This window comes from Vipera ursinii (assembly GCF_947247035.1).
Source record: "Vipera ursinii genome assembly, chromosome: Z".
Lineage (NCBI taxonomy): Eukaryota > Metazoa > Chordata > Lepidosauria > Squamata > Viperidae > Vipera > Vipera ursinii.
The window spans coordinates 110,621,688-110,635,840 of NC_139517.1; the positions used below are offsets into that span (position 1 = coordinate 110,621,688).

The window sequence follows — 14,153 nt, forward strand, 5'->3', positions numbered from 1 at the left end:
TGTGTCATATCCACTATTAAAGATATCATCATCTTAATGAACACAATGTAATCTTTAGGTCCTCAAGTATGGTACCACTTATATGTATTCAAAATTGGAATTGTTTTTTCTAGTAATAACTGCAACATTGAAACAGTTGCAAATGGCTCCTATCCTCAAAAATAAGACTTTTTTGTTTGAATCTTATAGAAACCCATTACTTTGGCTATGTATCCATTTAGTGAATAAGGAACTGATTGAGTAATTGAGACTTCAGTACATTATAAAAAAATAGAGTTTTTCTTTTGACTTGGCCTACTTCTGTTACTATTGGAAAGATTTATGGGTGCTGTTTGTTCTTAATAAGGTTGCATAAAAGGACCCAAATTGTTGGGGGCAATTAAGCTGACTGTAATAATGCCGCTTGGGCTGTGTGTGAAAGCCCTAATAAGCAGGCATATACATAGAATGAAGGCTTCGGAGAAGGGTGGGATATAAATGGAATTAAAATTAAAATAAAAAAAAATCAAGGTGATCTACAACAGTGCCAACCAAATAGTAACATTCATTGTAGAAAGAATTAAAGTCCAGTGATAATACTAGAATAGTTCTGTTGGATCAGACCGAGGCTCATCTTGGTCCAGCATTTTGTTTTCCTCAGTGGTAAATCAGATACTTCAGGGTGCTGACAAGTAAGATATGGAGATAGACACCTCTTCTATCATTTTTCCTCTGCAGATTGTTTGGATGCAAGAGGCACCAACTTGATAGTAAAATTAAATCTTCAAAATAACCCTTGATAGATTTTCTCCATTGATTTACTAAATCTCCTTTTAAAACCACCTAATTTAGGAGCCATCACCATGTCTTCTGGAAATGAATTCCAAAGGTTAATTAAGGTTAACTAATCAAAGAAAGAAGCAACCTGGAGAAACTTCCTCACAGTGAGAACAATTAACTATTGGAACAGCTTGCCTCCAGAAATCGTGGGTGCTCCATCACTGGAGACTTTTAAAAAGAGGCTAGACAGTCACTTGTCTGAGATGGTATAGGTCCTCCTGATTGAGCAGGCTGGACTAGAAGACCTCCAAGGTCCCTTCCAGCTCTATTCTATTCAACCACTTGTCTGAAATAGTATAGGCTCTCCTGCTTGGGCAAGGGGGTAGATTAGAAGACTTCCAGGGTCCAGTTCTATTATGATTGATGAAGGAAATTAAGATACGTTACAGAGCATCAATCCCAATGTAATAAATTCTTGAGGGATTTGTGTGCGTATACTGGAAAAGAAAATTTCTTTCTCATTCATGCTATTTTTGTGTTTTTAATCAGTTAACATTCCATAAAAGCCCAAACCATCTTATTTTGTATCTTCTTAGAGCCTTGAGAAACTTGTCAAAGGCTTTTCAAAAATCCAAGCCTACATATTGTTGACAAGATGACTTCTAGTCCCTTCATCTACTGACATTTAAAAACTTTTGGTTGCTGGATGGAGTTCTAACTTTACAGAACAGCTGGTTTTTCTTCAGCAAGACTCATTGTTCTGTGTATTTAACTGTTGTTTTCTGTGATTTTTCATCTTCATCTGTTAGCCCCAAATAAACTGACAGGACTTTAATTTCCTTAGTCCTTTTTTATAAGTGTTACATTGGATAATCTTCCAGTCATTGGTACTGAGGCCTGTTTGAGTGATAAATTATATATTTTTACTAAGAGATGAGGAAATCTCTGAGAAAATAGTACAAGGCTCCAGGATCTGCCTTTTTCCCCCTCTTGTGTCAATACAGCTAATTAAAGTTTCTTTGAAAAAAATACGAATTCAGTCATTCTAATTCACTAACTTAGATGCATCCATAAAATGATTTGCCTTTATGAAGGGGGGAAAAAGTCAGTAACATTTGCAACCTTTGCCCTGCTACATATTAGAAAAAAAATATTATGCTTTAATTCACAGGCATTCCAGACAGGTTCAAAGAAACTTGAGTGCCAAATATGCACCATAGGTGAGATGAGTATAGAAGATGACACATTGTCCATCCTTTATTTAATGGCAATCTATTTCCCTGTCTATGATATCATCACGCTTATATTTCCTGTATAGTACATGATTCATTGCTTAATCCACTACAGAGTTCTAAAAGCATAGGCTTTCAGTTTCCAATGAGAATTCTACTGTCTGGGAAATTCTAGGAGTTGAGGTCCATACAATTTAAAATAGTTGAGGTTGAAAAATGCTTGTTTAATGAATAAAGCTTTGAGGGGGTCCTTGGTACTCTCTGAGCTTGCTTGTTTTCTTGCAGACATTTCATTACCTAAACTAGTAACTGCTAATAAGGAGTGCTGTTTGCTGTCAGTTTATATTCTAGTTGCCTGCCTGTCGGTTTTGGTTGGCTTGGTCTTAGTCAGGGGTCTTCAAACTTGGCCCTTTTATGACTTGTGGACTTCAACTCCCAGAATTCCTCAGTCCACAAGTCATAAAAGGGCCAAGTTTAAAGACCCCTGGTCTTAGTGATTCTTTGATTGGGCAAACCACTAGACAGAATATAAACTGACAGCAAACAGCATTCCTTACTAGAACTGATGATGTTACCTGGTTTGGGTAATGAAATGTTTGCAAGAAAACACACAAGCTCAGAAAGCAACAAGGACCCCTTGAGGTCAACCGTGAGCCACAAATATTCTCCTTTATTAGAATAAATATTTATGGTGTTAGTTTTATTATTAAGATAAATTAGTATTTAAATGGAGATAATTTAAATAGTGAATCATATCATAGGAAAAGAAATAGCATACATGAAAGAACTGCTGTATTTTCTTTGTGGCTTCCTTAAGAGTTCTGTGATTATTATTTTTTTAAAAAAAATCTGTAGCTTGTTCTTAGCTCCTAAATATTATGCAAAAGCTGAAAAGAATGTAAGCCTTTTGAAGGTTGCTCAGTTTTGCAAGCAGTTGGAATAAAAATTTATTTGCTCACTGGATTATTATTAGGCAGCAGGGCAAACTATAAGTTGATCAGTTGGAGAAAACTCCCCTGAATTTCCTTTGACTCCTGGTGACTCCATGGACGCATCGTGTTTATTTTTAAAGTACGTTGTACCAATTTCAGTGGAATGTATTTCAATCACTTTTAGGAAGGAAACGCTCTTTCAAAACCTCATTACATTGTTCCTTTGGAGCAGCAATCAGTCACGTTGCACAAGAAACACTATCAAGGCATCCTTTGTATTTGTGGTTTCCTGCACCCATGTACGTTCTTTTATCTGGATTTCAAAATTCTTACAGATACAGCTTCATAATTGCTCACTGGAGATGTGGGTCCTTCTTGATAATTATCAGGTCTGTCATTCCTGCCAAAATGCATGTCTGAAGACCACAATAGGCTCTTCATTGATCATCCAAGCTTCTAGCCTGTTGTTTTGACCTGTAGAAAATGGCATTCATCAATTTGTATAAAATTGAAAAATTATAGTGAATGATGAACCAAGCAAAAGGAATTGCAAGAGAATGCTAATAAGTTATTAAGTCAGTGTACAGTTCTGTGAATTCTGGATTTACTACTCAAAAGCAGTGGGCTAGTACAGGCTGGTGCTCCTAGTCTATCTATCATAATGATTTCACAAACTTAAAAATATTAAGATGATGGTTTGGCTTTATAGTCATACATGAATTCCTGGGTTGTCACTCTGAGCTTTACTAGAAAATCATAAGAAGAGATTCCAGTTCCTTTGGCAAGTACAAATCAGAAAACCTACTCCTGAGTTACAGGTAGCTCTTGACTTATGACCATTATTGAGACTGGAATTATGGTTGTAAGTTGGGACCATTTTTATGTGGTTCACCACTTGGCCATGATCGATTTTACATCCTTTTTTACATCAGTCATTAAGCAAATGTCACAATCATTAAATGAACATCGTAGTCACTAAATGAACCCATTTTCTTTTTTTCTTTTTTATTAGTTTTCCAATATTACAATAGTATCTTTAAAAAGCAACGTGGTGTCTGAGTTACAATAGTTCCATTTCAGACAAATACATATTATTACAAATCTCCAAATTGTTGTAACCAATACTTCCTCTCTCTTTTTTCCTTTAATACATACTATCTCTTATCTCACTGCTATCCATCAGTCATTTAATAGTTTTCTTATATTTATCAATACTTTAGTATATTTTATATTTTAACATTCCATCTTTAAAACATTAAACACCTTATATATTTTTCTAGCTTTAATTTTACATTGATATTAAAATTAAACGTTTAAAATTTCTCATTTTCATATTGCTAAATAACCTCCTTTCCCTTTACACAATTTTCTCCAATACCTAGTAATGTAAAACACTTCTTATTTATCTCATTTCCATATCAATATTAGTAGTACAATATTAGAATAGTAGTCATTAGAATACCAATTGCAAGGAGGAGAAAGAGGAGGAGGGCAATATAATATTCTTGTTTCTCATTTATAGTTTCCACATTCTTCCATTTCAACATTTAATACATCCTCTCATGTCACAACATCCAAGTATATTAGTTACATTCTATCATTTTTAACATATATACATCTTAAATCCATATCATTTAAGGAACTCAATATTTCAATGTTAGTATTCATACATCTGTGTTTTATCTTTATTTTTTTAAATTAGTCAGTATTTTTATCTACTCATCAAAACAATCACTTGTAATCCAAGTACAATCCTGTCTATTTTGGTATTATCTATTTCAGGCCTCTTAAGAATGTCCATATTTCTTCAATCTTATTCTTGCTTTCTTCCTTTACCATGTCATTTTTTGCTTCTTTACCTCAGGATCATCAAAGCATTCTTGTGTTGTTATATCATATTGAAGTGGCCCTCTAGTCTCCACTTTTGAAGGATTGAGGAGTCTGTTAACAGCACCAAATCTTCTCATTATTTTCTCCTCTTGATATAATTGTCCTGGTCTGAACAAAAATTTTTTCCACCTTTTTTCCATTATAATTTTCAAAAGTCTGTATTTGTTGAATATTTAATTCTTCTGCCAATGTATTTGATTGTTCAATTTCTTCTGTTAAGTTCTGTCCCAATAAAATATTAGTTGTAGTCACAGTTTGAGTTTGTTTCTTCGAGATGCTTTTTAGTTCTTTTCCAAAAGCTCTTATTTCATCGCCAGCTGAAGAAAGGAACTGATAAGTTTGGTAAGCTATTTCCCACATAGCATAGATTTGTTTTTGAAACTCTTCCATAGTGAAGTTTCACATCTGGTGTTTAAGGTTAATCTTATCTTGTTTTTCTTAAATATTTTCTTGTGTTTTTTTTAAAGAGAAAGTCAGATTGCAATTTCAGGTTTAGCCACTGGGTGTCCCCCAAGTACTTTGAAAATTCTTTTCTTTTAGTCCCTTTCTTTTTTCAACTTTTTTTTTAAAAAAACACCCCTGGGCTTGCTCGCCACTTATTTGAAGGGGGGTTGAATTCCCCCCTCCCTCTCCACAGGGGGGAAGGTACATAGCAGCTTATTTAGGTGAAAAGAAGAAGATTAAGGTATAAGAGAGGAATCTTACCCCCGTCTCTTCCACGCTGCTTTAATGTTGCCTGATGGTAAGTTTGACTTCGGCTGTCTGCAGCCTAGTAACTGGCCGTATTACTATGGCCAGTCTTTTGTCCGCTGGTACGAAGGGAATGCAGGCACTAATGGGGGGATTTGCGGCTCCCCCGCATTTCTGCAAAAGCCCTTCTTTCTGGTCGCACCTCCAGGGCGACTCTTCGGCCCTTTTAGGACCCCCCAACAATGCAAAACTGGATGTGGAAGATGAGAGCCATCCTCCAGACATCTATGTTGGCTGACTTGGCAAACCGGAAGCCTGAACCCATTTTCTTCAATGGGCATTTTTTTGCCAAAACCCAGAAACAAACATGAAAAATCATATTCACATGATTGTGGGATATTGAAAATGGCTGTAAATGTGAGCTGCCAAATGTCCAAAATATGATCACATGACTTCAGAGGGGAGTGTGACCATCAGAACCAGGTCATAATAGCTCCAGGAGGTCTGTTATAACTTTGAATGATCACTAAATGACTGGTTGTTAAGTGAGAACTACTACTTTTGATTTTTCTGGCTTGTTTTGCCATTCTTAGCCAGGAGACATAGGAGCAAAGGTGAATACATCCAAGATATTGTTTATGAACATAAGCCAGAATTTATAGCAATTCGTAGTGTGTATGACTGGACCATCTCTGCATCTAGTTAAGTTTGTTTATGTTTCCCCAGTTATATTTTAAAACTCTCTTTGAAGCTTAAACTGAAGTAAATCATTGTAGTAATGTGAAAAAGATTAATACTCAAGTTATGTCCAGATGGTTATATTTAAAGATTTCCATGTGGCTGGCAGATAACTATTTTGCTTGTGATGTTAAGCAAGAATAGACAGTTGGCCTCTGGTGCTTTGCTCCAGAGGCCAGCTGTTGCTTGAAACAGGTGATCCTATCACCTTTTAAGTTGCCATTTTGAATTAATACTGCAGATAGCGCAATCAGTAGCATCTGGAATGAAGCTTTTCAAGCTGTTTCTTTGCTCTCTGAGGTAGCCTGGTTCAAGCAAGATGTTCCTTAAAGTTTTCTGGTATAGCTTCTGCTCTGTTGTGAAAGCATTTGGTTACATGAAGAGAAACAAGATGTGTATTTTCTAGTTTTTATAGGATTTGGAAAGAAACATTGTGTAAGATAGGATTACAGATCAGGGAGATAGTAAAGCTGCAAGTGAAGTTGGGAGTTTGAGAATGGAAGATAGATATATTGATAGTGATTTTTCCTTAAATGTGAAGGTTAAATATTGGATAGGTACAAAAGTGAGTAGACCTATTGTCAATTACTTTGGTTGGGTGAACAGGCAATATTTTTTCCACAGAGTTACCATTCTTAAGTAGGATATATAGAGTTTTGTTCTGTATTTTCTCAGATTTAAGTTGCAGCAAGTGATGAAGCACCTAGGAGTCCTGGCTGATTTCAGAAAAGATAAATATGGTCGGACCTGGGTGTTTGGCTGGGAGACCACCAATAAATGCCAGAATTGCAGAATGGCCTGAATAGTAATAAATAAATAAATACAAAGTATCTGGAAGAAAGGCAGTTCTGTGTTATTATTCAGAAAATGGTACGTACCAAAGGAAACTTTATTAGCATATATGCTTTAGCTTCATACCTCATTCTTCTCCAATTGCTTTTCAAATGAAAATGAATAATTTCTGTAATTTTATCAATAAGACATACGCAGGTTGCTCTAGCTGCATCTTTCTATTACATTTTTTGTAGTATTTTTTTCCTCCTACCCCATTTAAATCATATGCAGATTGTACATTTTAAAGGCTGGAGAGATTCACCCCGTACCTCTTTCAGTTGGTGAAATCATTTAGTCTGCAGGAAATGTAGGAGACGACCAGGCTGAACACAATGGGTGTGTGTGTCAAATACATCATTAGTTTGGAGTCTCTACACTCCCTAAATCTAGCCGCCCTTAAAGTCCAATGAAGCAGCTAATTCGCCTTGATCATTAAATTCAGATTCTTGTTGTATAGGTATTATGAAATAAAATTGTGGAACATTTGAACTATTCTGGTGTCCAACTTCTTTGCACGGGACAGGAAATAGTTTAATCTATTAATTCCTATCCTTGTATGATTTGGTTCGGGGATTTCAGTTGGGATGCATACCAGAAGAATATAATATTCATCTGATCCTCTGCCACATGAAAATTAGAGCTAGTGATGCAAGAAGTAGGACTTTTTCTGTTGAGATTCAGTGAGAGTTGCTGCTATTGGTGAGGGTTCATTTGGTACATACAGAATGCCAAGTAATAACCAACTCAATGGGTTAAGGAGGGTTGGAACATTTGGGTTAATTTTTTTGTTCTTGACAGTCACCTTAAAAAAATAACCATTTTTCCCCAAAAATATTATGGCTTTAAACTTTGCAGACTTTATGTTTAATTCTGCAAATAGGTGATCACAATCGGGATCAGGATTTCCATTGCTAAACAAGGCAGCTATGGAATGAGTCATTTTACAAGTTGGGATGTGCAGGAACATGGAAGGGTATACTCTTATTTTAGGCATAAGAAACCCCACTGTACCTGAGAAGCTTAGCTAAACCGTTCGGCTCTGTTTAACAGAACAAGATAGAACAGAATAACAGAGATGGAAGGGACCTTGGAGGTCTTCTTGTCCAACCCCCTGGTCAGGCAGGAAATCTTATACCAGTGGTGGCGAACCTTTTAGAGACCGAGTGCCCAAACTGCAACCCAAAACCGACTTATTTATCACCGGGTGGCAGGTGGAACGTGGCCCACTGGGTGGGCATGGCTGTGGTGGTCATGGCAGACTGGGTGGGTGTGGCCAAAGTGGGCATGGTCACCTCCATGTTGCTCGTGGGGAGGGATGCCTGTGGGGTTGGGGGAGATCCATGGGGTCTCTGGCAGGTGGGGTAGTGGGCAGGAGGCTCGTCCTGCAGGGTGAGGCAAAGTAGGATAGGGGTGCCATTGCCACGGGGCAAGGCGAGGCAGGGGCCAGGACAGCTGCTGCCTGACACCATTGGCCCCCGCACACAGAGGCCAGCAAGCGCATGGGGGCTGATGGTGTCCATCAGCAGCCAGAGCCTGCCAGCTGCTTGACCGGTGCACTCTGGAGCTCCGTAGCCCACCGCCAGCAGTTCAGAGAAGCTGCCTGGGTTGTGCCCAGGAAAAGGAGAGCATGCGAGGCCAGGAGGGACAGGACGGGGGAGAGGGAAACCAGCCATGCCGGGATGCATCCGGCCACGTGGCAACTCGGGCGGCTGGTTAAAGAGGGATGGTTGCCATCTCTGGGGCATGGCATGAGTGCCCACAAAGAGGGCTCTGTGTGCCACCTCTGGCACGCGTGCCAAAGGTTCGCCACCACTGTCCTTTACCATTTCAGGTAATTGCCTGAAAGAAAGTCCAGAAGAAGTCTTACGGGACAATAAGGTGGTATTCCTCACTTGTCCCTCACTCATCTCTTCAACTGTGTAGACCACAGGTCAGCAACCTGCAGCTCCGGAGCCGCATGCAGCTCTTTCAGCCATCTCCTGCAGCTCCCAGTCCTCTGCCAGTATTCTAAGGTGGCCTGTCCCTGCCATCACATCCTTGAATTCAAGCAAGGTGCATCCAACTTGCCTCTTTCCTCAGCCTTTCCAAAGTCTTCCTTTTCTTCATCTCTTCTTTGCTTTCTAACACATCACTGTCCATTGCCTTGGTTTTTCTGCAGTCCTCACCATGGCACCAGTGGTCGGATTCAGCCGGTTTGCACCACTTCAGCAAAACTGGTAGCTAATTTTTTGTTGCCCAGCCCCAGAATGGACTTCTGGTTGTTCACATATTTGAATCCCATCACTGCATGGCACTCATGGAAGGTCTGCAGTCTGTATTCAAGTGGCACCCAGCCCAAATGTTGTAGGTGCTTGCCAGGATAAAACCTGCAATTCTTTATAGGGGGGGAGAGGGGCAATCCATCCCTGGCTGGTTGTTCTGTGTGTGGATCATTTTGCATATTTATGTTGAGATGCCATTGGCTCACTTTTGTTTAGATGTCATTGGCTCACTGTCATCCATAAATAAAGTTTCTTTTACTCAGTGCTTTTTTTGTAAAAGAAAAAGGTGCCGGAACTCACACATGTCATACAATCTGCCTTGCCTACCCTACAAGGTTCCATCCAAAAAAGGTGCCGGAACTCCGTTCTGAGCGTTCTATGAGAAAAAAGCCCTGCTTTTACTTCTAAATATAGTAAGACACACATAAGTCTTTTCTTAATTCTCTATAGGAACCAAAAAAGTGGGGGTTTTGAAATGAAAGTGATCTGTTGTGAGGGGTAGCTGTGAAGATGTTGGACTATAATAGTGGAGATGTTGGTTTAAATGTATCCTCAGCAAAGTACCTCACTGGTGGCCTTGGGCCAATCCCTCCCCCTCAGCCCAACTCACCCCACAGGATTGTTGTTGTAGGGAAAATAGGAGGAAGAAGTATTATATATGTTCACTGCCTTGAGTTACTTAAAAGTAATAAATGTGGGATAAAAATCTTATAAATAAATAAAATAAGTAATGGAGCTATAGGTTAAGTCAGGGGTCTTCAAAGTTGGCCCTTTTATGACTTGTGGACTTCAACTCTCAGAATTCCTCATCCTGGCGGAGGAATTCTGGGAGTTGAAGTCTACAAGTCATAAAAGGGCCAAGTTTGAGGACCCTGGATTAAGTCTTTTCGAATTATTTTGAGCAAAAGTAGTGATTCTTTCTTAGCACACTAGAGGTCAGTGTATAATGAGAGGAACGCTTTCAAAAGGAGGCTAGGGTTTCTATACAGATTTCTTATTGAGTCAAATCACTCAAAGAAAGCTGATACTTTTCTCTTGTAGATTTTTAAAATGCATTTTTCATATTTTTCTTCAGTATCTCCCTTGGAAGAAGGCCTTGTAAGAGGTTCTTTGCTGATAATATAGCAGTGTTCCAATATCCAATATAGCAGCGTTTCAATATTTAAGGGGCTGCCACAAAGAAGGAGGGGAGTCAACCTATTCTCCAAAGTACCTGCAGGAGAACAAGAAGCAACAGATGGAAACTAATCAAGGACAGAACCAACTTAGAAATAAGGAGAAAATTCCTGACAGTTAGAACAATTAATCAAAGGAATGGCACGCCTCCAGAGATTGTGGGTGCACCAACACTGGAGTTTTTAAAGAAGAGATTGGACAACCATTTGTCTGAAATGGTATAGGGTTTCCTGAGCAGAGGTTGAACTAGAAGACCTGCAAGGTCTCTTCTAACTTGGTTATTCTATTATAAGTAGAAAAAATTAAACCAGGTTACAACTTCCATGTAAGAATACCATGAGACGCCATGCCATTGCTTTAATATGTTTGCCAAATGTTCAAATTACAATCCATGATATAGGATTTGTACACATTGATCTTCTTGGGAGTCATCTATTTTGTGCTCTACAAACGTAGTTCAGAACTCAGAAAGAGTTGGTTATATATTCATGTTGCTTTTATTAGCATGATCTCATGTTCTCTCAACAACAAACTGTTAATCTTTCAGATCATCACCTTTAACCCTGTCTGTTGAAGACTTCAACATCGTGCACTGCTTGTTCTTTACATTCATAAAATTTCAGATGATGTTGTAAGATGCTTAAATTATCTCTAAGATGTTTACCTCCTGGAACAGGCCACGCTTCCTAACTTGTGTTATATCTACTCTTTACTATGATGACAAGTGGCTCCATTATATGATGGAACATTAACATTTTGCATTAGGCACCTATTAAATTCAAACAGGTAATAATTATTTCTTTGACTGGATGGTCCCTTTAATGATCACACGTTTTTTATTTCCTCTAGGGAAAAGTAGCTTCAGATTGAAAATTTCGCCAGAGAGTCAGTGTCGGTCAGCTGTGTTCTGGGCAATCAGGACCAACTCTTAAGGTAAGCTTCTTAACAAAAATGTATTTTAGAAGCAACAGACCTCAAATGTTAAACATAACAATTTTGTCCATAACCCTTCTTGAATACATTACAAGGAAGATTTATGGCGTCAGTTCTCCAACCAAAGAGACCCATGTAAAATTGGCCTCTAGGTCACCTGATAACTATGACCATGGAGTACAGGTAGCCCTTGACTTATGAGTGGTCAAAGTCCAAAGTTACAATGGATATATTTCGGGACTATTTATGATCCAGATTTGAAGTTCTGATAGTTGCACATGCCTTCCCACAGTCACATGACCAAACTTTCAGTGCTTGGCAATATGGGCTCATTTTGGGTGTGTGTATTGTCCCAGAATCATATGACTATGGTTTATGATGGTCCTGTTGAAAACCAGATCTAAATTTTATTTTTTGGGAGAAACCGCACCCATGCCAAACCATTGGTTTGCTTAATGACTGCAGCATTCACTTAACAAGTGCAGCATAATGGTATGGATTTGCTGTATGCTCAGTTTGGCCTTACTTTGTTATAAAGTTTGCTCCCAAACTTTTTCAAAACTGCTTTCAATAAACGAAGATAAAATTATATGAATGTAGCATTCATACAGGAACAATTCCAAAGTTGTAAGAAAATGGAAATGAATGGAAAACTTGGAGAAACCTATAATTTGTGAAAGAATAATCCACCTAAGTCTCGATACTGGGTGCTTGCATGCCAAAGTTATGTTCTATGGGACCTGTTTCCTATCTGGACAAAAAAAGATGTTACTCCTTAAAAACTAATAATTCTGTTCATAATGACCTTTTAATATTATTGCTGTTCTTGTTTCTATTCATAATACTGATAGTAGAAGTATTGCAAGTTATCAGAGGCATAAAAAAAATAAAGTGCTTCTCTCTCAGCCCAACTCTTCTCACATGGTTATTGGGGGGGGGAATAGGAGGAGAAAGAAGTATTTATTATTTATAAAATAATAAAGGGAGTAAATAAATTTGTTAAATTTGTTCAAATGAAGTAAGTAAATGCATTAATTAAAAGTCAAAAATTTCAGTGGGTAAACTTTTTCCACACAACTATGTGTAAGGCTTTTAGAATATTTTAAAATGTGTGTGGGTAATCTTGTATGTGGATGAGAATTAACCTGTTTTCCAAAAAGGATCATTTTCAGAACCTAGTAAGAGCCATGCAGAAGTTCTGCTCTGCAGAGCCCTCACTCTTTGTTTCTTGGCCTGGGACCTCCCTTCCATCTTGCAAATTTCTATGGAACAACTGCTGAAAATGACATGGCTTCTTAATTCTTAGCATGACTGACATGGTAAAAACTAGACTAATCTCAAAAAATATTTTGTCTTGCAACTTTAGTATATAGCATTTTTGTTTCTTGGTGGTCTCCTATCCAAATAGTAAGCAGGTCTGCTGATTAACATTTCAAAGGTCAGCCAGGGGATGTTGTCTGCTAAACCTCTTATATAATAAAACTAAACAAGCCAGAAAAATATCCCCCTTTTCCTGCCCAAATCCAGAAAGATGGAAAATCACACCGACCACACCCCTTTTGCATCATCACAACCTCTGTAAACAGATAAAGTGCTCAAAGCAAAATCTTCTTGCTCTGTCAGATATCCTTGAGGAAATGTTGATTATAGGTTGTGTGCCAAAACCAAGTTTTGACATGGAAAGCTGGTTCTGGGCCTAAGTCCAACCTCAAATTAGATGCTGCCTGTGATGCCCTTAGGTACCATTTTAAAGCCTCCTGTGCAAGTTATAGTGTTAAACCCTCTGCTGAAAGAGATGACGGCATCCCTCTGAATGGGGTGTAGCTCTGGTGCCTGTATTTATTATCTAGGTAGTGTTGGGGAAGAACAAGTCTTTGTGTTCAGTCAGTGGTTTGCCCTTCTGGAAAGAAGCTGCTTGGAAGACAATTGTTGGCTACGTGCTTTAACTTCTTGCTATGCAAGTTGCAAACAAGGCAGTCCAAAAATGCCTCTCTGGATCATTTCAAGCTCTCGGGGAAACATAAATGCGCTTATTAGAATTGTTTGTGAATGAGCCAATCGAGATGGCCTGGCCGCGCGGGTACAGGCAGTGTTTCCCTCTTTCTCTCCTCCACCCTCCGCACACCAAAGGGAGGAGGGGAGAGTGAGGCAGAAGATATAAGCTCAAACAAAGCCAAGCTGTGTCTCTGAATCGCTCACATGCCCTGGATAAGTAAAGCCTGACCCTGAAAGTGAGAGGGTGAAAGAGAAAGAGAGAGAGAGAGAGAAGTGGAATTATGATTCTAACAATGGAAACGGGTAAGATTTTACTGGGTGGGGAAAACAAGCAAATGTGCTCATTTCAATTGCTTTCTGAAGGAAGTCATTGTCTACACCCTAATTAGTGTGTGATTGGCTTAAAGACTATCTGTGGAGTGTGTCATGTGAAATCCCTGTTGTGGACCTGCATCCCTGCAATATGCCTTTTTAATGGAGCTAGAAGTGAGATAGCATGGGAGGTATTGGCAGGCAGGCAGGAGCGATCTCTTAGATCAAGCCGTGGCACTGATTTATTTCATCTGTGCTAAGCATTGAGAAATTCCAAAGAAGCTGTGTGTGGCATAAGGAAAATTTTAACAGCATGCTGTGAAGTCTGGTGGATGTTGCAAACCCCATGATATAGGTTATTGTGTGGCTATGAAAACTTTTTTCTTAATTTAATTTCATGC

At 38.6% G+C, this 14,153-nt stretch overlaps 1 protein-coding gene across 11 annotated transcripts in view; it reads left to right on the top strand.

Moving 5' to 3' along the window:
* SVIL (supervillin) overlaps window positions 1–14,153 on the top strand; it is a 186,986-nt gene that overhangs the window by 39,396 nt on the left and 133,437 nt on the right. For 10 of the 11 annotated variants that reach the window (XM_083379407.1, XM_083379412.1, XM_083379414.1 and 7 more), the window contains exon 1: window positions 13,651–13,743. In XM_083379407.1, coding sequence (XP_083235533.1) covers window positions 13,722–13,743 — 22 coding nt within the window. In that variant the 5' untranslated portion in view covers window positions 13,651–13,721. Of the gene's footprint in view, window positions 1–11,361; window positions 11,446–13,650; window positions 13,744–14,153 lie in introns of those variants that run through there. The other variant, XM_083379415.1, reaches the window with a different exon arrangement.